Raw genomic sequence first — 23,204 nt, 5'->3', positions numbered from 1 at the left:
GTTAGGTGACCGCTCAAAAAACAGACTGCTAGAGACTCGTGAGAATGCTCTCCAATGCATGCAAAGCATATTTTTAATGATGCATAATGAACCACCATTCAATCAGGGAGAAAAGCTATCCATTGCTAGTTCTGAATGCTGTGTTGGCTGAATATAATGCTGACAACATGCAAACTGACCCAAACTATTCAATAACATCCCCAAACCTACTGTACAGGAACTCACATGTAGGCAAAAAACTAACTGAAACATTTCTTCATTCTAAAAAAAAAAAAAAAAACAGTCCACACAATGGTCAGTTCTCCCTCACAAAAACAAAAACACATACAAAATGCTGCATTTCATTCCTGTACTTAATCAACACACTATTAATCAAAACCTTATCCAATTTAATTAACACAATTTCTTTCTGATGTACATTTGTTGTTGTTTTGTGTGAAACTCTCCCTTTGAGCAGTGCTGCGGGGCTTCTTGTGTTTTTCTGTAATTAGCTGCGGGTGTTTGGCCTTCTTCCCCCCTGCAATCATAATCACTAATTAAACGCCTGTGTTCATTTGTGCAATTTGCTGCTTATTGTGACATGATTAGGTTCCTTTTTAAATTGAATTGTATCAAGGTCATTTTAAGGTAGTTTCCTTTGCAAACTTCCTAAAGTACTTTAAAAAAGGCCTCCGGTGCTGATATAATGTATATGGTCAGACTTTAGTTTGGGAACACATCTTCACTATTAACTATGACTGTTGCCTCAATACACTCCTAATTTACTACTTATTAATAGTTAGTAAGGTAGTTGTTGTTGTAGTGATTAAGCTTAAGCAGAGAATGTCTAATAAGGGGAGAAGTTTCACTCTCAGTAAACTTCCGGCTTCTGACTGGTTGCAGTTCCACTCTGATTCCATATGAGGGCGCTCACAGGACGAGTGCAGAATAAATGGAGGTCTATGGAGCTATACCCCTCAAAATCCACTTTTCTCAGGATATAATTTTTTGTCTAGTAATTTGAATGTTGTATTCGAAAGTAGATACAAAAAAATTGCACATTGCTGGGTGTTAGATTTTTTAGAGTCACTTATTTGCTTTAAAAAGTTTTTAAAAATGTCAATGACGTCATACACATCGTACGACCAGAGATACTGCTTTACGGCAATCATTCAGTCACTTTGGTGCTTTCGCGCTCTGCACTTTCTTTTCTCTCGAGGCATCGACAACACAGCTGACACAGGTAAATACACGTGCTAGAAGAGTTTTTGTTAGAAGACAGTCTGGTCCCGCTTCGGATGCCACGATGCCATCAAGCGGTATCTCTGGTCGTAATCAGTACTTCATTGACCAATCAGCGTTCATTAGCAGAGTGCTAGCGTGTTATGGGCAACAACAACTCAACCTGTAAGAAATCGAAAGGACATAAGTACTCGTTCATTTAACTTTCGACCTATAACCCATGTTGAACTTGCAAAACCTACAATCAAATCTGAGATTTCTCAACGGCAATCGGGTGAAAGAGACAAATTTAGCCGTCTAGCTCCATAGACTCCCATTCATTTTGCACTCGGGCGATCGCCTCCAGTGGAACTCCTGTGGAACTACAACCAAAATTCGGTACAATAGGACTTAATAGGGAGTGGACAGGCTCTCCGTAGACGGGCTCTGGCTTAAGTATGGGGTATGATTAAGGGATGTAGAATACGATCAAGCAGAATAAGGCATTAATATATGCTTTATAATAAACAGTCTGCTAAATAAATAATATGCAAGCAAATGAGCAACAAGTTAGTTAACAGACATCATTTTAACAAGTTGCAAGTTACACAAACAAGTTAATACACAATTAATATATATAAGAAAAACAAGTTGGTTTTTCTTTTGTTTGTGTTCATGTCTTTGATTTTTGTAATTTAGTCCACTGAAGGCAAGTTGAAGAACTCAAGTGCAGTTTATTTAAATCCAAAAATTAACAGATACACAATAAACAAAGGCTTGGCTGGGCTTGACTAAATCAATTTTGACCATGAACAGAAACATAAAACTCAATAAACAGTGGTTACACAAACAAAGCTTGACAAAATACAATGGAAACATGAGGGCTATTTATACAAGACTAATGTAACTAACAAGAATCACCCGTGAACAATCAAGATTATCAACCAATCAGCACATGACACATAAGACAAGGGAAGCACAAGACATGATCACATGAGGGCGAGGAAGTCACATGACAAGAAACCATGATAACATGCAATGAGAATTTCAAAATAAAAGACAAAGACAAACCCAAACAAAACCCAAACCAACGTTCTTTTATTCTCTAATAAATAATAAATTCTCTAATAATCCTGTATATCACTTAAATAGATAGCAAACAAACAAATTCTTAGAAATGTACAGATGTTGAAGTCTTTTGTATATACATTTACACTTGTCATTTTTAAGGCATTATGACATTTCTAACAACAAAGTGAATAGCTGATGCATTGCTCATTGTTCCCTTTCGAAGGGAACTCGACAATACGTCATCGACACTTTGGGGAACACCTCAGGCGTGACAGGTGTCTGAAATCACAATCAAATCACGGCAATCACATTGACCGGCGACAGCCCGTGAATCATTACGTGAATGATTAACGTGCGACCTGGAAGTATATAAGGGCGCCTTGCAAACATGACAAATCATCTTTTCGTCTTCAGGGACTGTTTTGTCTGTAACCGCTTTTGAAAATCAGGTATTTATGAAATGCACTGAGAAAGCTGAGTGTTTTCAACTGTGCTTTTTCTGTCTGGGAAGGAAGAGCGCGCACAGGCAGTTCTTGAGGGAACTGCCTGTACAATTGCGAGCGTTTTTCTTTGAGAACGCTCCGATCTCGTCTGGCCCTCTCCTTGAGAGAAGAGGGCTCAGCGTCTGGGTGTAAAAAAAAAAAAAGAAAAAAAAAAAGGGATCCCAGATGAAGCCCGCCGATCGCCTTGAGAGGGGTATAATCCTCTCAGGCGATGCGGCGGCTGACGAGATTAAGCAGTGAGTGCTTTTCCGGACAAACAGGAGATGGCTGATGAGGGTGGTGATAATCAATCTTCTCAGCCACCCTGCCTCGTGTATGCTGAACTGGTGGTTTTATGGTAACGTTGGGGGAAAAATCGCTCACTATGAGAGCGTTTTTTTCCCCAGTCATAAAACCACTAGCTCAGGTGAGCCTTTCATTTCTTCCCGATCTCATACTGAGATCGAGAGGACATGGAAGAACCCATACCCTGCCCGTGTCCACCGACATCAGCGGGATAGTCTCACTGATGTTGAGGTGATAGGAGAGCATGGGTATGTGTCGATGCCGCCCATTGATGAGACGTTTGCAACTATCTCGTGTCTGGACAGGCGTCTACACTGAGAGCTCAAACCCTGCCAGTTGAATGGCAGAGCATACACGCCAGCGGGTCAGGCCGGTGCTACCCTGCACATCATGGCGGTGTTGCAGGTACACCAGGCCAATCTGCTGGGGGATCTCGTCCAGGGGGTGGGGCCCCTGAGGCGGTTACTGAGCTGCGCCACGGAGTGAACCTGGCCGACATCGGGGAGAAGAGAGAAAGTCTTTCTCCTCGATTCGCTGCTTTCGCCCTCTGAGCTTTTTGGCACCTCCGTGTAGGCGGTGGCTGGAAAGTTCAGAGAGGCGAGGGCGCGCTCAGCTGTATTAGGACAAATACATACCGCTGAGATCCGTATCCACACCCAGACAGACGGGAGGGCCTGGCCCATCATGGTCCGGGGACCTTAGACAGGGCCAGAGAGCCAGTGTCGCCTCTCGTGCGCCTCCTCCGTGGAGGAGTAGATCGCAGTAGAGGTGCAACTCCCGCAAGAAGAGGGATCTGAGGGAGGTGATCCAGCACGATTGCACACAGCATCGGCATGGATCACCTCCCCCTGAGGGCGTGATTATATCTTAGCCCTCTCCTCTCTTCCCCGACTCCCCAGACGCTATCTACATCAGGCCTGAGGCTGGGCTCATGGTTAGAACAATGTTCTGTTGGCCTGCCTCTGCTTGGTTAGGAGAGTGCCTCTTTCAGGCATGTAAAGGTGGTAGACCCCATGTTCATAAAGAACTGTCTGGTAAGTCTTCACTTCGCACGCCGCAGGTGAGCTGAGTGGTCTTCTTTAAGAGTATTTTGTGTGCAACTAACACTAAAATTTATCTCTCTACAGACCTCGTTCCCTGTATAGAGCTATGGGGTCATGTAAGGTACATTTTGGATTTTTAGGGCCCTGAAGTCCCCGTTTAGGTGGCTAGAACGACTATTTTAGCCCTCTGGCTGTTAGCCACCTCAGGGTAGGGTAGTTGGTCTCTCTCCCACAGGATTTTCATCTTGGAGTATAGACTGACGCTAGTGCTTCAGATAGATCTTATGTCCGGTCCATTGGACCGTCTGACTTCCTGAGTACATCGCCCCCTTGAGCTCTGTTTGGGTTTTCAGTGGGCTGAGCGATTCTGCAGCCAGTTGTATGAAATAATAACTATTTTTCTAGTAAGGCTGTGGCTCCTCCGAGCCCTCAGGTAGATCTATGCTTGCAGGCTGGCCCTCACCAGGGCCGCCTCTGTAGCTGGCCTAGGCTGTGCCAGGGATAGTGGAGGCGCTCTGCTTAAGCATTTCTGCCTCTGAACCTTCACTGTGTGAATATAGGTTCCTAGCATCCCTGTATGACAGCCTCCTCCAATGGGAGTCGTTAGGCCAAGGCCCGCCCCCTTCTCTGCATTCTGGGGCGACAAGAGTAATGCAGCGTGGTGCAGAGGCATGGTTTATAAAGATCCTGGGTTAGGCCTCAAATAGGCCTCCCCGGTACAATGTGTCTTTATTGAGCAGGGTTAGGCCGCCTTTCGCCTCACGAAGAGGCTGGGTCTGTCTGCCCGACCCTGCCGTGCAGAACTAGCTTACGGATATGGCCTGCCAGTATAGGCTTTACTCACCTCGCTGAGCTACTGCTCGAGCGTCGGGTTGTAGGTGGTTGGCTCACAAACAAGCCCCACTCCCCTAGGTTGGGCACAGATACTTTTTCTGTCACCCCTAGAGCCACTGGTGGGCCCGCACCCTGGTAAACCTCAGGGTGAGGTGGAGAGTATTCCCCTGTGATACAGGGCAGGTCTGAGTCCTTCACTTTCAGTTCTGTATTATCCTACCTCGCACCACTATGGCTCGGGTTGAGCGGAAAGTTCTAGCCTTCACTTCTTTTTTGGTCGAAGTACGCTCCCCTGAAGCCAGAGCATTGCCATGAGCTGACGCCCATGCTTACAGATGGTAGGCCCCTGGCTCTGGGGCCTCCATTGAGGCAGAGTGGCGTATGTTGTACTCCCCTTGCTCAAAGGGTGCTAGCGCTCTTGCTGAGTACACTGCCATGGGCAATGTGATTAGGTACCAGAATGCTGTAGGCGCTGTGTAAACAGCTTATCTGCCAACGAAGGCTGCGCCATTAGGTAGTAGGCCTCAGCAGGCCTCCTGTATGGGCAGCCCCCAAGTGGGCGCTGTAGGCAGCTCACTTCATGTGGCTGGCCTTGGTGGTTCGGGCAGTTGACTCACTGATGGGTAGTAGGCCCTAAACAGGCCTCCTCGGAAGTGAGTCCCAACATTGTGGGACATACTTGTTGGTGTGGTATGATTCCCAACAGTGTACCTTTGGAGCAGATTGACTTGCTGTCAGCTAGTAGGCCCAACCAGGCCTCCCTGATAGGCGAGTCCCCAGTGGGCTGGTCTTAGCAGGCCGCCTTCGAACCGTCACCCAGATTCAGGGCTCATAGCTACCAGTTGATTAAGATTATTTTCAGGTAGTAGGCCTCCTCAGGCCTCCCTGAAGGTGAATTCACACTTACGGTGGCTATCAGGTAGTAGGCCTTACCAGGCCTCCCTGTAGGCAAGCCCAAAGGACAGGCAACTGGACAGCTAGCCTGACCTACTATCAGGTAGTAGGCCTCACCGGGCCTCCCTGAAGGCATGTTCTCACATAATGTGATTATCAGGTTACAGGCCTCATCCGGCCTTCCTGGTTTTGAGCTCCCACACACTGCGGTCGCTAGGTTACAGGCCTCACCAGGCCTTCCTGGTCATGAGAGCTCCCACATACTGTGGTTATCAGGTTGCAGGCCTCACCAGGCCTTCCTGGTCATGAGAGCTCCCACATACTGGGGTTATCAGGTTACAGGCCTCACCAGGCCTTCCTGGTTATGAGCTCCCACATACTGTTGGTTATCAGGTTACAGGCCTCATCAGGCCTTCCTGGTCATGAGAGCTCCCACATACTGGGGTTATCAGGTTACAGGCCTCACCAGGCCTTCCTGGTTATGAGCTCCCACATACTGTGGTTATCAGGTTACAGGCCTCACCAGGCCTTCCTGGTCATGAGCTCCCACATGCTGGGGTTATCAGGTTACAGGCCTCACCAGGCCTTCCTGGTTATGAGCTCCCACATACTGTGGTTATCAGGTTACAGGCCTCACCAGGCCTTCCTGGTTATGAGCTCCCACATACTGTGGTTATCAGGTTACAGGCCTCACCAGGCCTTCCTGGTTATGAGCTCCCACATACTGTGGTTATCAGGTAGTAGGCCTCGCCAGGCCTCCCTGTGAGTGGTTCCCCAACGATGCTGGGTTCTGGAAGCTAGTGGCCGCCTGCTATCGTTCAGCTGGCCTTATTAGGCCGCTGCTAAAAGCGAGCTCGTGCCCTGGCTCAACTAAAGTGTTCATCCTCTGCTTCTGGTTCCCTCCCGGAACTTCTTACTCTGCCTACAGCCTGGTTTCCTACCAGTCGGTCCATTGCTCCCCTCACTGAGGGTCTCTATGAGTGTTTGGACTCCTGAGTCTGGTCAGACGGTCGTAGGCCTCTCGTGAGGCCTCCCAGTTAGATCAGCCCCTAGGCCTTCACAGGCCTCCTCAGTGTTTCAAACACAAACACTGGGTAGATCCGTGGATCAAGTAGAGAAACTCCCCTCTCTAGCAAGGGTTTAAAGCACTATGCTGAGTCATACTCTCCGGGATATCCCGTCTCTGAGATCCGGGCTGAGGTTCACTGCCAGCTTCGCAGTCCCTCGGGTTGGATGCTTTACCTAAGGTAAATGTCCAGAGGCTCTGTCTCCGGACAGACAGGAATTTGGCCAGACTGAAGTGTCCGACGTAGTGACACCAGGTCAGGCCGTCCTGGTGGCATTTCGGGTGGTATATTCCCCCGTATAGTGACTGGCTGGGGTTCCCTCGGGTTCCCTAGCCACATTCCCTAGAAGGGACCCCTTCTAAATTGAAGTTGTGGTCCTAGGCCTTTGAGCAGGCCCAGGTAGGCCTTCGGATTAACATATTTTGGAGTTCCTCTTGTTAGGCTTATAGCTTGGGCTATGACCGTAGGGAATGCTGTCACTGACAGCCCAGTGTGACCTGAGGGTGAGTGGTTCTTGCATTTCATTTGAATTTGCTGGTTCTGACAGTTGTCACTGCCTCCTGGCATGCACTCCCCTCAGCATGGCGGAGTGGGTATTTCGTTCCCCAAAGCGTCGATGACGTATTGTCGAGTTCCCTTCGAAAGGGAACGTCTCAGGTTACAACTGTAACCTTTGTTCCCTGAGAACAGGGAACGAGACAATACGTCTCCCTGCCATGCCTCGGGGCCTGCCTACCAAACAGTCCCTTCAGACGAAGGATGATTTGTCATGTTTGCAAGGCGCCCTTATATACTTCCAGGTCGCACGTTAATCATTCACGTAATGATTCACGGGCTGTCGCCGGTCAATGTGATTGCCGTGATTTGATTGTGATTTCAGACACCTGTCACGCCTGAGGCGTTCCCCAAAGCGTTGATGACGTATTGTCTCGTTCCCTGTTCTCAGGGAACAAAGGTTACAGTTGTAACCTGAGACGTTTTTTATGGTGTATTCTGAGAATTTCTATAAGGGCCGAACATTTCAGCAGCCTGGAATAATTCTGACATAGTAATGTAGGCTGCTAAATTGCTCCCTAGCCAGTAGCCAGTGCAATGACAACTATACTAAGGAGCTGGTTGAGACAAACCATCAGCCTCTAAAGTATCCAGAGTAAATTTTAGAGCAAAAATCAACCACCCCAAAACCTTGTAGAAGATGTTGTTAAAGCAAAACACCTGATTGTGAGCTTACTAAGTATTTGCCTTGGGTCTAGTGTACAACTTGTTATTGGATTAGGAGGATTTCCCACCAGTATCTTTACTGGCTTTTTTAATGTGTGTGAAGGCGTGGGAGAACGGCAGCCAAGGAAAGCAAAATGAAGATACAGGAATTTTGGGTTAGCAAAAGCACTGATGTGAACAAACTTAATATATCTAACTCTTGAGAGGACTCCTCAAAAACCTGAAATCTGACCTTTTGCATAAAGGAGTTCCATCAATGTGATAAATAATTTTGAAAAAAAAAACAGACACACGCACGCACGCACACACGCACACACACACACACACACACACACACACACAGCCCATAGGCATAATTTATGAAGGTAATTTCAAGTTATTAAGTGTTTTTAACAACCTCTAATTTGCTTGGGGCTTGAAGCCCTGCATTATCATTTTGGGCGAAGATCAGTTTTATTCATGAGAAAATTAATTGAATCTACAGTTGCATTGATATGGATGGTCTGGCTGTGCCCATGTTTGCGTAACATTTCATGGCAAATGTCAATATAGATCAGTTTGCATCGCAGGCATAAAATGTCAAATTATCATATGTTTGGTGTTTCAGGGGTTTTTAGTAGACAAAAGATTCCTCCTCTAGACACAGTTTGCAGTAACAGGAGAAAATGGTAAATCAGATATCATAATAGTGAGGGGGACACCAAATGATTGAGAAGTTTTACTCATCCTTTTCTGTGTACCTTTGCGTATGTGTACATACAGGTGTATATGATTCTGCACACCAGCCTCCGGGCACCCGAGAGCATCCATCAGTCATCAGGGCGTTGAGATGATGCTGTTTGTGTGTTTCTGTGACAGAAAATCAATGGCTTTCTCCCTACAGCGACTGTTTAACAGTCAGAGCAGCATGCTGTGAAAACGGGTGTCTGTTTTAGTCAATGACCCAGCACTGAAGCCCAGCCGCTGAGAATGGAAACACACATAGAGAAGAGGTCAAACCCGTTAGATCAAGAGTTTGTGAAAAAATAAGGAATAAACTGGCATGAATTCCATGTTGGTTGCAAAACTCAGCTAGTGTAGCTAGTCCACCAGCACTCCCACTTACTTGCCATAATGGTGACCAGCAAATGAGCATCCTATACCTTAAAGGACAAGTTCGGTATTTTACACTTAAAGCCCTGTTTACAGACCGTATCTGATGAAATAGAACGGTTAAGATTAAAATTTGGACACATGCTCCTGTCCCGAGAATTTTAGGTTTATTTCGCTTTTGTGGACCTATTTTGCCGAACGCGTCACACCCAGATTCTTCCGTTGAGAGCTTGAATAATAGACACCAGTTGGTGGCGATAATGCACCTTTGCCAATTGCAAGCAAACCGCTGGCATTTCATTGAATACACAGAAGAAGCAGAAGAAGAAGCGGCGGAGGAATATCGTACCTCACACAGCACATTCAATACAAGTCAATGGAGGTGGACAAACACTACGATAAAACCTGTTGGAAAGCATCTTTTTCAGCGATTTTTTTTGGGATCATATCAGTGAACACCCCTGACCACTCTGTGAGTTTCACGTCTTTGTAAACGAAAGTTTAATGTGTTTTAGGAAGGAATCTGCCAGTGCACATAGACAACCATTGTGGGGGTGGGGGGGGGGGGGGGGGAAGCTAAATAAACCTAAAATTCTCGGGACAGGAGCATGTGTCCAAAGTTTAATCTTAACCGTTCTATTTCATCAGATACGATCTGTAAACAGGGCTTTAAGTGTAAAATACCGAACTTGTCCTTTAAAGGAACACTTCACCTCTGGAAAGATGAATGTGTATTTAAAATGGGTCATTTATGTAGAAGAAATGTGAAATTATTTTTGAATTTGGAGCCTTCTAGACTGAGAAAAGCCAGAAAATGTATTTTTTGGCTTATGGGGATGAAAGAAAACAACTCCCAGAATGCACTTGCTTCGCTGCCCTAGGAGGCCACGCCTACCGTTAAGAGATCGCAGTAAACAACAAGGCTATGCTACTAGTGAGTCTCCGTGAGTCTGCCCAGTATTTTGATGTCGCCCAAAATGTCCAGGATTCGGCTTTTGCGTTCTACAGTCGCCATTCCTCATGTTTACTGTGACGAGCAGGAACGAGACTGACGGCCGCGGAGAACGATGCGAGCCCGGTGGCGTGATTACTGATGAGTGGCGCCGGCGCCTGTGAGACGCACCGGTCTCGTATCTCTCACGGAGGAGCGGGAATTTTCCTAGCAATGTTAAAACGCACATCAAACGATCACTTGTGTAGCGTTCATGTAAACACTACATTCAGATTCACCAATCGGAATGAGTAAACTATGAATGCGACTGCAGAAAGCAAAAGCCGAATCCCGGACAATTTGGACGATCTCGACGGCCGGACATGTCCGGGAAAAAGAGGATGGTCACCGCTACTACTCAGCTTTCTCCACAGAATAAGAAACTGTTAGCTTAGCTTCCAAATAAAGAATGGCTGACACTATATGTACATTCTGTGAGTGAGATCCCTCTATGGGCGGGTTGAAAACATGCGGAACAGCGCCTTCAACTGGATAAATGATGAGCTAGTGTTTGTAGTCTTACCCTTATTCAAAGAAATTTGACTTCCTGCTTTTTATGACGCAAAATGACGATTTTTGCGTCATAAAAAGCAGGAAGTGGAACACTTAAATCCTTATTTCTCCCATCTCAGGGGAAAATAAGGGAATAAACCATGACCATTCGAAAATGTGACTGGGTTTCTAAATATACAAAGTCTAATGCAAATGGGTGAAGTGTTCCTTTAAGATGGTGACCAGCTGGATTATTCAGCAGGGTTATCCATTAAAACATTAATATCTATTGAGAAAAAAAGTGAAGTCCATTGTGGTATAATTTTTCAAAGACTCAAAAGTTTCACATTTCAAATAAGTAGAAAAAGAACAGAACAGGCTGTTCTAAAATGGAGCGCAAAGTGCTTTAAGTACAAATGGACCATGAGCAAGTCTAGTTGATTCTGGTCGATAAACGCAACAGCTTAATGACATCTTCCACAGGTATATTTATGCTGTGTTCTCTACCTCCTTCCAACCTGTCCCTCACTCCTTCTTTTTTTATCTTAATAACAGGTCAAGACTATAGCTGCTTTTCTCTGAAAATGATTTTAGGGTCTAACAGAGGCGTGTTTGAGAAGACGTTTAACATTGACAGATATATTGTTGTTCAAGAGCGTTTGAAAACACAACACTGTGTGGTTGATTTAGCATTTGTTTGATTTTCTTGCTGCTGTAACGATTGTGGAACTAGTGGACTATACTGTTTATTGTCTGGGTTTCACAACCGCTGCGATTGGTTTGGCTTCATATGTGTTTGACGGAGATGAAGTGCTTGCGCTTGTGTTATGCAATGTCTGCTTTGTGTCTTTGAACCCAGTGTCAAAGCCATTACCAGAGAGGACGCTGGGAGAATCTGGGGGCTTGCAGCCAGAATCTCTCCCTTAGAGGTTACAGATCTGGAAACAGTCTTCCTGTGCATACGCTTTCCTCATCGTGACCGGACTGACTTTACGGTGACTGCGAGTGGGGATGGATTGTCAGAAGATGTAAGAAGTTGCACCTGGGTGCCTGTTAGTGTTCAGGTGTGTGTCATTATGTCATTAAAACATTGCCCTCTATTGCTAGTCTTGGGTCCTTCTAGTAGTGCTAAGAACAGCTTTATTTGAGAAGCAGATTAACCAGGAAGCTATTTTGTATTCATGCCAAAGCCACACATAGAGAAACCTATATTTGGTTTAGTTATACAACTGTATGATCAGAAAGTTATCGGATTAACTACACATTTTTGAACAACATTTTACATTTTAAGGTTCCAGGGGTTGATTTTTTTATTAAAACTGACATATTTTACCACATTTTTTTGTTGTTGTTATGTTTCATTTTATTAACTTTTTTATGAAGGTCACATTAAAATTGCCTAGGAAACTTGGTCTTTATTTTATTTTTAATAAACTTTTCAAGGGCATGTTATATATATATTTTATTTTATTGTTTGACCCTTGACATTTAGATATTAAAATATTAAAATCCATACATTTTAAAACTCTGTTTTAAACAAAGAGTAAAATAAGCATGAAACATTGAAATATTTAAAGGGTAAAAAATTATTTTTACACAAATTACGGCTGTCCTTCAGGCCTTATTTCCATCATTGCCAACAATTATATGACACTAGTAAAGTAAATCAGAAGTTAGTTTTGGCTATCAAGGACAAAAAGTGTCAGCAAAGAGCATGCTTGAAATGAATAAGTAGGGTTAATGATAGGATATTTTTTCCAATTGATGTGGGATGTATTTTAAATCGGTTATGTTAAACAAGAGATACATTTGTGATTTTGTGTTTTAGAAAATATAAGTGTTTAAATAAGTTGTATCTAAGAAGTGTTTGATGTTTTCAGCCATTAACGGAGGCCAGTGAAATACAACCAGCAACAAATATTCAGTCTTGCTTGTGAAAGGTAATTCCTTGAGACCTGTTTTCAATTGCGTGGCGATTTGTACAGCCCCAAGCAGCACACGAAGCAGCCATTTTTCTCAATTCCCGTTATGAGATGTATATGGGAAAGTTGCCCTCCGCAGTATGACGGCGCCGTTGACGCACGATCCAGCGGCCAATAGGGCGTCTATGTATTTATTATGTCTATGATCGTACACCACAGGGACCAGCCAAGACTGATCACACCGGTGTGATCGTACGTGCGAAAGGGTTAACCCCCTGGAGCCGTTACTTTTATGATGGATGATAGGCTTTTTTAGGCTTCAAAATCTCAGGTACTATTCACTCCCATTATAAAGCTAGGAAGAGCCAGTGTATTTTATAAATATAACTCCGATTGTGTTTGGCTGAAAGAAAAAAATGTCATATACACCTAGGATAACTGGTGGGTGAGTAAATTATGGGATCATTTTCATTTTTGGGTGACAATAATTATGGAACATTATTTAAATATCTTAAAAGTATAATCAGATTTTTTGTACTTTTTAAGGTACATTATAGAAAAGAAGCAAACATTTTCTGAGAGTGCACAGAATATAAATTATGCATTGGACTGTGTATTGTTGTTATCTGTCTCAAAGGTCATTGGTCGGGTTAATTAAATTGTATTCACTTGTTTTGCATCAGCATGATAACACACTCTGCTATTTTCCTAAAAAAACAAGATTCTCAACATTGTTAGATATGGAAGACAAACAATAAGATTGATTCAATAAGTATAACAGCTTTTCACACAGCCCAATTATTTAAAATGACTTAAAATTCTTGCATTAGGGTATGCCCAAGGCCAGAAAATATTGCAGTTCAACAGACCACTGCAAAATACCATTTCATCGTCAACTTTGTCCAAAGTCAAATATCCTCTCTATGCCTGTCGTGTCCACACAAATTAAGTTTGGAGGGACTATGCGCAGGCTGAAAGAGGAGATAGACAGATATGGACAGATAGATGGAGAGAGGAATACATTTTAACTGACAGTATACCCCAGGGAAAAGCTTTAGGCCAGCCCTGCACAGGCTTGTATAAATCAAAATGGTTCTGTGCGGCCAAATCATCTTACTCATCTTCTTCTGTAACCTAAAAGATGATGTGATGGCCCCCCCAAGGTGCAGAAAGATGTAGGCTACAGATGCGGTTCCAAAAAAAAAACAGAACTACAGTATTTTGATGAGTGTGAGCAAACATTGCACAATATATACCCATGGCATGTTCAGTCAACTGTCCTCCTGGGTTCTCTCTATCAGAGAATTACTATTTTCAAATAAAAGCAGGCAGGAACATACATTCTGGTTTTAATAATTCTAATCATCTCAATTACAGAGTGAGAAAAGATGAACACTAATCACAATAGATATTGTTCTAGAATCTCAAACTTCTCATCATATTCCAGAGCGCTCTGTCACTCTGACAGAAGTGTGTTTAGAGCTAAAAGATTTTTTTTTCTAGTTAATATATTCATGTGTTTTCAGCACCTCTTTATTTTTCCTGCATTGCGAGCATCAATAATGGCATTCATCTTCTCATTTAGACATGGCGCCTGAGGCAGTCCGATAAACAGAAATCATTTGCATAAATATGAAACACCTCAGTTTTGGAGTGGCATGGGGTGATCTAATGAACCCTCTTTCTCCTGTGTGAGGAAAGAAGGAGATTGATTCCTAAATTAGACAGACGGGTTGTTTTCTATTGCTCTGACTGAGGCGGTCGTATAGAGCGTTTCTTAAGTGTGAGAAATATATTGATTTTGCCTGAGCAGAGTTGTGTCTTTATCATTTACTTAATCTGGAAGCATTCCGAAACCAGTGGTCAGACTAGAAAATGCCTTCTTAATCAAACATGCAGTGTATTAGTCTTGATAACAAACAAATAAAAGCTGCAAGATATTAAACACCAACACTTTAACTTACCTCAAGATGAATTAACTCTTCTTGGTGATACATTTGTAAAGTGCTCTTGCTGTACACCCTGTACTGCAGTTCCCTACTCTAGTATTCAGGGAGACCAGCAAGCGCTAGACATCCTTCAGCTCACTGCATTTGATGTCTTCGATCTCACACCTAGACACCTGGAAATGAGCAGGGAGCAGTTACAGATAACAGGTACATATAAATCCAGTACCTTTTCCTATAGCTGCTTTGTAGTATGTCTCAGGTGGAATTGATAGTAACTGAAATTCTCTCCCAGGAGTCATGAATATCTACTTTCTTAGCCTAGAATTGCACATTCCCTGATCAAAGAATTGGCCAAAGCCTGATACATTTACTATGCGAGCCGTCTCAAGTGATCAAAGTGATTACAACGCCCCCAAATTAACCAGATGATGCAAAAAGGAAGTCAGGTTCTTTCTTACAGCAAAGACATCTGCGTAACTGCTCTATAGCCTATTCATGTGTTTTGTAAATTACGTTTATTATACATAGGCCACTCAAGCACTCAGCAGGACACACCATTCTGCTTTCCCCAACACTCATTCATTGCTTTCATAATCCACTCCTTTATTCCCTCTGCCACTCATCTCTTTCCTGTTGCTACTTCCCTCTGAGTCACCTCGCTGTTCTTCATGACGAAAAAAGCAAAGAACCAAAAAGAGAGCAACGATTGAGATCACTTGTCATTCAGATTATCGATAATGATAGGTTGTGGGTATGATGTTTCAGATGTGCACCTATTTAAAAAATAGCTCTGAAAATGCGCTGAATTTCTATTTCTGTCAGGACCACTATTGTCAAATATGATTGACAATTAGCATACAGTTTGGATTGGCGGTATGGTTCCGTTCATGGAGCGTGGATAAGAGCAGGGAGAGCAGCAATAACCCCCCTTGGGGTAAACAGAACAGAACCAACATGAATGTATGCTAATATATTTAATTCAAGATTTTAAAGTACAACATAATTCGGGAATTTATTCTGATTCAAGAGGAATCAGAATGCCAAATCCTGACTGGCGAGAGGAGGAGCTGGGGATGGAGGAGGGTAATTCGCTCCTGAGAAACGCGATAGCTGCTGATAATGAAGGAGCTTATATACTGTATGTATACGGTGATAGGCGTCGTATTCCTATAGGTAGATGTGGATCAGCTGAGAGTCAGCTGATGCGAGCTTGACTAACGTGACCTGCCAGAACTAACGCTACGCTTGATTTCATTTAAAATTGTATTCAACACATGCAAGCAATGGATCCACATATACCTGTATCAATCCACACATGTATGCATTACTTCACCTACAATACAGTCCACAAATACACAAACGGCGTATGTGTAATCTAATGCACAAACAAATTCTGAGCCGTTTCTGTCATTATTCAAGAGTGTCTTTTCTTAACTTCAGACTACACCTGTGCAATGACTAATTCGTCATTTGCTGGGGGCGTGGTTTAGCATGACTGGCAGCAAATGCTGTAAGTATGGACTGTCGATACACAACACCCATTCATAAGGGGGAAAAGCTTAGATTTTATATATATATATATATATTCATAATTTGTTTTGAACTGGAGTTTTCATTTCAGTGTATCACTACTGAGATGGCTTTCAACTACTATGTTGAATTTTGTTGCTGATTTGAGTTCGGCAAGCAGTTTTTGAGATTTCAGGATTTGGTTTTGAATACCTGGAGTGCGTTGCAAATATGGCCGCCGAGTGAACAGACTTTCCTTGAAGGAGACTTTTGTTTCACTAGGCTATTATAAACACAGGCCCTATTAGAAGCGACATGAAACATAAATAAGTGTAATGTGGTTATAGATTATAGTGTATGAGCATGTAGCCTAAGTGCATGAATTTTTCAACCCATCAATTTTCATGGAAAGCATGCTGTGAACTAAAGCCCCGTCCTAAATTCAGTTAATGCTGACAAAAATGATTCATGCAGTTCAAGCACAAATGGTTAAAATAAACTTTTTATTATTATTTTAAAGTTATATAAATTATAAAGTGGATTACTCAACATGCAATGAAGTTATTTTAATCAAGTAAATTGCAAACAATGCATATTTTCTTTGAGTGTGCACTCAGATTCAGTTTGAGCACATCCACATGCCACAACCGTCTTTTTTTTTGACATACACAAATATGAATAAATGTTTAGTAAAGGTGAATATTCTGAAAAAGATGTTTACATTAAATAAAATTATGATAACTGCATTATTATTTTAGATACAGACAGTGAAAAGTCAAGCTGTTCAAATAACAAGAGTGTCATGACCTTCATCGCCCTCTTGTGTGTTATTAAAGACTTAAAAAGACTAAAGACTAAAATTACTGGTTAAATTACTGAAATACTTGAAAAAAACATGTCTGCCATCGGCCAATAAAGTTTGAGCAGCTATCAGACAAGGTTAACGGAGGCCGATCGGAACAAAACTAGCTGGGCCTGTTTGACTCACGGCCCTAGAGGCCTGTGAGAAATTCGACAGAAATCGGCCACCGGGGGGCGCCTTCACATTTTTCACGTGCGTAAAGGATTGTGTATTGCACGATTTTTCGCACACGCCCACTACATTCATACCGCATGGTGTATAACTCCTCAATCTGAGCTACATCGCCTCTAGGACTGCAGTTCGTTGAATATTGGAGATTATTTCAAAAACCAACTTTGGTGAACTGTGCCAAAAAAACTAATCTGTCGCGATTCACCCCCCCCAAAAAAAACCAAGCTAAACTAAAAGCAGTTATAACTATGCAAGCGTTTGTCCGATTGACTTGAAAATTGTCATGCAGTGCCTTTGTCCATTGACATATCCGCCATCGGCTAATGAATTACTGTTAACTGTTAAAACAACTTTGAATCCATGTATTTCCTGTGGTAAATTTCCTGCATTGGCTGTAAATTGTCATTTCCATCTGTATGATTGAGATGATAACAGGCTTGTTAAATAAAACATAATATCTTTTTTAGGCATATGCTTAAAGGCCTTTAACCGTTTGAACCCTGATAATTGCTGCTCGCAGCTTTATTTCTTTTGTTGTTTTCATGTTAGGACCATAGACTGTAAAAAAAAATAGGACAGGAAGTACAGGTACAGTACAAGGACAAAGATCAGAATACACTCCAGAGCTGATGTTTTTTCACTCCGCATTTACTAAATATATTTGAGAACAGCTGTTCAGGGAGAGTCATTGGAGAGTAAATCAAGTGTGAGAGTCATTTAAAACTTCTCCTCTGTCACTCTGAGTGGCTTAGAGTGGTTGATGCGTGGAAAGAAGTCAGAAGTGGGGCGCTATCAGAAGGAGAATTGAAGCAGCACTTATTTTCACCTTAAATCTTTTTCAAGCTGAGTGTGTGCATGATTGTGTGCTTGTTGCGGGAGGGGGCGTGGATCACTGTCAGTGATGCTACCTGGGGGGAGATTAATAATTCATGAGACTGTTGGTGAGACTCAAAGATTCGCCTGGTGTGTCAAGACTTCGTTACATGACTTTGAATGTTTCAGTACCGCAGTGCAACACGTAACATTCCCTCACAGCAAGGATAAATGATAGACCACTTCTCTTTTGCTCTCAGATGTCTTCATAAATATGAGATGGACTTTCTGACTTCAGGTCCTTTACCACTGAAGTTTTGGAATGTCTCGAATGATTTAGTGGCCAGTAGACAGGCTACTACTCAGTTTTTTTTTTCTTCAAAGAAAAAGTCACCAAGAGTAGTTTTAATGTTCAAACGAAACAACATTGGGGCAAGGTCAATATGTCCTTAGAAAATGACCTCCAAGACCCACCTCAGTGCTTTTCTTTGAATGAAATTCTGTCAGACTAAATTACTTTATGATTCACAGTACCAATTGTGTTCAAAACTCATACCTTTTTTTGAAAGACCTGTCATCAGAAAGCAGACCCCAGCGCCCTCTATTTTTCTAATGCTTTCTCTGTTGAGATGGATGCATTTGTTCAAAATAAAAGTCAGATAGGCAGTTCTGTTGAGAACAGAACTGTATATAATACACATTACACCTTTTTGAAAGTATTTTCTTTTAGATGACGGATGACGAGGCCAACTCGTTATTACTCCTTTTTCTCTCTTTCACATGACATTTCATCTTTGAGTTTAAAGGGACACAATGCAAGATTTACGTTTTTGTCAAACAACGACCCTTAGAGTCGCTGTGGAGTACTTGTATTTAACGTTACGGTCATAAATACCACTCACGCAGAGCCGTCTCTGCATTCACGGCCTGATCCCCTCCCCCCTGTATACCGGTACCTGTTCAGGATGGAAGCGTCGGACATCGAACAGGCACAGATCCAAAGATGTCATAACCAGGTAATGTTTCACGATATCATACAAATATTAGGCTACTGCATAATTGTATATGTTGTGCCGCAAAGCAAGTCATGATTCTCGCAAGATTTGGCGGGGCGTCACCTCTCAAACCTGCATTGCTGGTTTTTCCAGCGGCCAATGACTTTGAAGCTGTCATATTAAGGTACAAATCTTGCATATTGTGCCTTTGAGGGTGTGTTCACACTTTGCAGGTTTGGTTCAAACTCTGGTGCGATTTGGGTTTTGAACCTTTGGTTTTGTTTTCAAAGCATCAGAACATAGCGTCACTTGCGTCTATCTGTCTGTAAATGTTCTGAAAATATTCTAAATAATGCAGGAGTCCATTTCTGCTGAAGGCAAGCTGAAATTAGATATACATTCTCTCTGCTTGCAGTGCCTTAGTCACACTTGTCAGGAAAATGTGAGTGAGAATCACACAGTTTTATCGAATCATACCTCATCAATAGCGGTTCACTTCTGCGCTTTAGTACGATCGTGTTCATATCAACAGCGAACCTAAGTTCACTTGAATCGTACCCCAGACCACCCTTTTTATGCAGACTCGGTTACGGTTTATGAGTGTGCCCCCAAGTTCGGAAAACAGCGTTCACATCCATCCAAACAAACCGAACTCTGTCTGAATCAATCCATTGAACCCAGATGCACACCAAAATCACTAGTGTGAAAGCACCCTGTGTGCGGTTCATTTGGAAAAGTGTGAACGCTGCCATACGAACATTGGTGCGCATCAAACAAGCGGACCGAGACCCCTGAAAAGGTGGTCCAAACTAACTCGTGATTTGACTGAAACATGAACGCAACACGGACCGAAGAACACACCCTAAAAGACTTTGTATTTTATGTATTTATGAATATTGCAGTTATCCTTGTGTTAGGGATGTTATCTAATGTGCTTCAGTTCAAAGAGTGATGAAGAACATATTACACTAACTGCTTATGAACACTTTTTCCAAAGGGACTAAGTATGTGCTGCTGAGTTTGGTAGGTGTGTGCGCATGTGTTTGTTTGTGTGTGGTCACACTACTCCTTAATCACTTGTTCTCGCATCTATCTAATCAATTCTCTGTCATTCTCTTTTCCGGCAGGGAGGGAGATTGATCTTCAGGAGTCGCCCCACACTCGTTACAGTGTTCTCAGTCTTCATTAACACCACCATTAGTCTCACATTGTTACACTTTAACACAACAACACAAACAGCACTTCGGCTGCATCACGTATGGAAAGAGTGGAATAGACTATGCCACTTGGGAAGACTGACTCACATGTGCATACGCAAACAAAAATACAGATAGATATATATGTATGTAAAAGCATATGGCGAAAAACATAGTCAGCATACTGTTTTATTTGATACATTTATTTAAAAAAATGTTAATTTAGCAGACAACTCACAAATGAGGTAAATCAAAAGCAATTTGTCATAAGAAGCACAAATATTTTTTAGTACACAATGCAAAGTATAAAGTAGTATAAATTAATTAGAGCGGAACTGAGCAAGAGTGGAACTGAACAAGATTGATCTTCTTCTTTTTTTTGTCTGGGATTTAAAATCTAATTTGTAAAAGTTGACCTACAATGCTCTATTACAGTGTGATATCATTAGTAATCATAGGTATTCATGTGTAAAGTGTGCAAATCACTTAAAGTTAATAGAATTTATGGAATGAATAGATTTTCACTAGCAAGTACCACACCACAACAATGAGGAGAATGGGGATGTTGAGGTTCTTGACCGTGGAAACTCAGAGCGAGGGCTTCGTCTCAGGAGGTAGTAAGCCGTGTGATTTGAAAACCCCCCAATATTTCAAGATAGAAAGGGGGGAAGGGGTTGAAGGGATGCGTTATGAGGGCAGGATGGGTGGTTTAAAATATCTGAGACAAACAGTGTTGTGCAGGTTGGTTTAGTATACATATGTAATAAGCTGATTGGTTGAGGCGTGGCCTTGCTCCTGAACTTTAGTTAACTTGTTAACTAACTGCATACAATATGTATTTGTGCAACAAACTTGTGGAGTGTACCAACTAAAAAGCAATCTCAGATCCTTGGACCCTACAGTATAGTCACGTTTACACCTGCTGAGTAGAAGATGAAGTAAGAACAAAGAGAGGTAGAAAGCCGAGACAGTGAGTGTCCACTGTAAGTGGATGTAACAACCTGCTGCTGTGAGAGAAATAAAAGCTAGTGTGGGTTGGGACGGCTCTTCTCCACTGAAGGGGAAATAACCCCTGCCTTCTCAGCTCATATAATATTAAATATCTCTCCTTCCACTTCTCTCTTTCCCCTCCTCTTTCTTGTAGGGCATATAGAGAGGGCAGCATTCATACACCCTGTCTTTCATATCAGCTCTCTCTCTGGTTCCCTCACTCTCTCCCTCGCTCCCTCGCTCTCTTTCCCTGAGTGTGCGAGAGGAGTTCAGGCAGCAGCTACGTCAGCCGCCAGCGAGCAGCTGAGGAGAGCTGTGGAACTCGCATGTATGTGTGTGTGTGTCTCTCTCTCTCATCCTTCTCTCATAGTCTCCAGCTCATGCCTCTACTCTCTCTGGAGTCTACGGCTGTGGCACATCCTGGGGCACTGACACGGCGAACGAAGCACCTCCTCTCACCATCTGCACTCTGCTCCTCAAACAGCAGCAGACCACAGCACAAACCAAGGAGAAAGTGGAAGCAAAGGATGGAAGAGACGAAGAGAGAGATGAGAATCTGAGGGAAAAGTGCAGAGGTAGGAGAGACTGACTGAGAGTAGATGGACAGAGTAGAAAAAGTGTGTAAAGAAATAGTATTGGAAGCAAGAAACAGAGATGAAGTGAGGAAAGCAGAGCTGATAGAGAAAAAGATCAGAGGTGATACTGATAAGAGTAATATTTGTTATAAATAGGACGCGGTTGGGCACGGGAGAGAATAACAACCTTAGAGAAAGAAGATTTAGGGAAAAATGTACTAACAGCCACGTTGCGGTTTAATATCTGGCGAAACGGAAAAGAGCAAAGGTTCAGGGAAAGATCAGCAGGGGGGATCAGAGCAATTTGCAAAGGGCTCTTCACACGCCGCCCTGGCCAACCACATGCCCATCGAATTTGTTTGTAAAATCAAGTTTGCTGAGGGCGACGAAGCCAAGGGGGCCTCGACAGACGGAGGCGGAACCGGCATGCTAGATGAAGGCCTACGGCGGCGAAAAGGAGGCATGGCTGACCTGTCGTCCTTTGCTAGCTCCTCTTCTCTACACGGTCTGGCTCGGGTATTGGGGACGTCAGGACGCTTGGGCTTCAGACAGACCCTCTGGGGACTGGCACTTTTGGTCTCGCTCAGTCTCTTCCTGTACCAGGCGACATGGAGCGCGGCAGCTTATCTGGAGCATCCCCACCTCGCATCACTGAGGGAAGAAACCCACCGTGAGCTCACCTTCCCGGCCATCACACTCTGTAACGTCAACCGATTCCGCTTCTCTGCCCTCACAGATGCGGATATCTACCACTTGACTAACCTCACCGGCCTGCCGCCCAAGAGCCGTAAAGGACACCGGCCAAGTGAGCTCCAGTACCCACCCCCAGACATGCTGGACATTTTCCAGCGCACTGGCCACCAGTTGGAAGACATGCTGAAGAGCTGCAATTTCAGCGGGCAGAACTGCTCAAGCGAAGACTTCAGTGTGGTGAGTAGCGCAAGCTATGTATGGCTATGCAAAAATATATAATTGTGATGGGATAAGGACATTTGTTTGGCTTGAAAGTCTTCTATTTGTATGGCTTTCTTTGTTTTGTGACTTTGAGGAATTTTTCACAATGCCTCCTTTAGTCTTTTTAGTATGAGAGACAGCTAACAGCAATGATTTTATGTGGAAAGAGGAAATTAATCCCCATCCATCTGTGTCTAACCTCCATGCTGGGGCAACAGACTGTAGAACAATGCAGTTATTTGCCATCTCAATTTGAGATCTGCCACATTTCTCTCCCACTTTTAAGATCCCTTTCTTTTCCCGTTACATCATAGTCTGTCCCATCTGATGCTGAGTCTTATTTTGGCCAGAGAATGGATGAAAAATTCAGGAGAGGGACAAGCGACATGATTCCTGCATTAGCCCAGTCAGCCTCGAGGAGACACGCGCTCAACTCTCAAAAGAAAGTTCCCTTGCTTACATTGACATTTTTTTTTGTTTGTCAAGGTGGTGTGATTCTTTTCAGTTTTGCTATTGTTGCTGTAATTTTAGTCAGTAATTTCCTCCCAGGGCTGCTTTTATCATTCTACACAGGA

The 23,204-nt window shown here is 43.1% G+C and overlaps 1 protein-coding gene and 1 long non-coding RNA gene across 2 annotated transcripts in view; one reads left to right on the top strand and one right to left on the bottom strand.

Annotated features, from left to right (window-relative positions):
* Positions 1–310: 310 nt before the first annotated feature.
* The window catches only part of LOC307006549, a 55,698-nt gene continuing 32,804 nt past the window's right edge, over positions 311–23,204 (bottom strand). The window contains exons 4-6 of the long non-coding RNA XR_013799484.1: positions 14,580–14,737; positions 8,859–9,081; positions 311–517 (exon numbers count right to left, since the gene is read on the bottom strand). This is a non-coding gene — a long non-coding RNA (uncharacterized lncRNA). The remainder of the gene's footprint in view (positions 518–8,858; positions 9,082–14,579; positions 14,738–23,204) is intronic.
* The window catches only part of asic4b (acid-sensing (proton-gated) ion channel family member 4b), a 44,732-nt gene continuing 42,786 nt past the window's right edge, over positions 21,259–23,204 (top strand). The window contains exon 1 of the mRNA XM_079627648.1: positions 21,259–22,605. Within this exon, the coding sequence (XP_079483774.1) occupies positions 22,018–22,605 (588 nt within the window). The 5' untranslated portion in view covers positions 21,259–22,017. The remainder of the gene's footprint in view (positions 22,606–23,204) is intronic.

The sequence above is a fragment of the Phoxinus phoxinus genome (genome assembly GCF_949152265.1).
Source record: "Phoxinus phoxinus genome assembly, chromosome: 11".
NCBI lineage: Eukaryota > Metazoa > Chordata > Actinopteri > Cypriniformes > Leuciscidae > Phoxinus > Phoxinus phoxinus.
The sequence above is the reverse complement of the archived record's forward strand: the minus strand, read 5'-3'. Positions and strand labels throughout refer to the sequence as shown.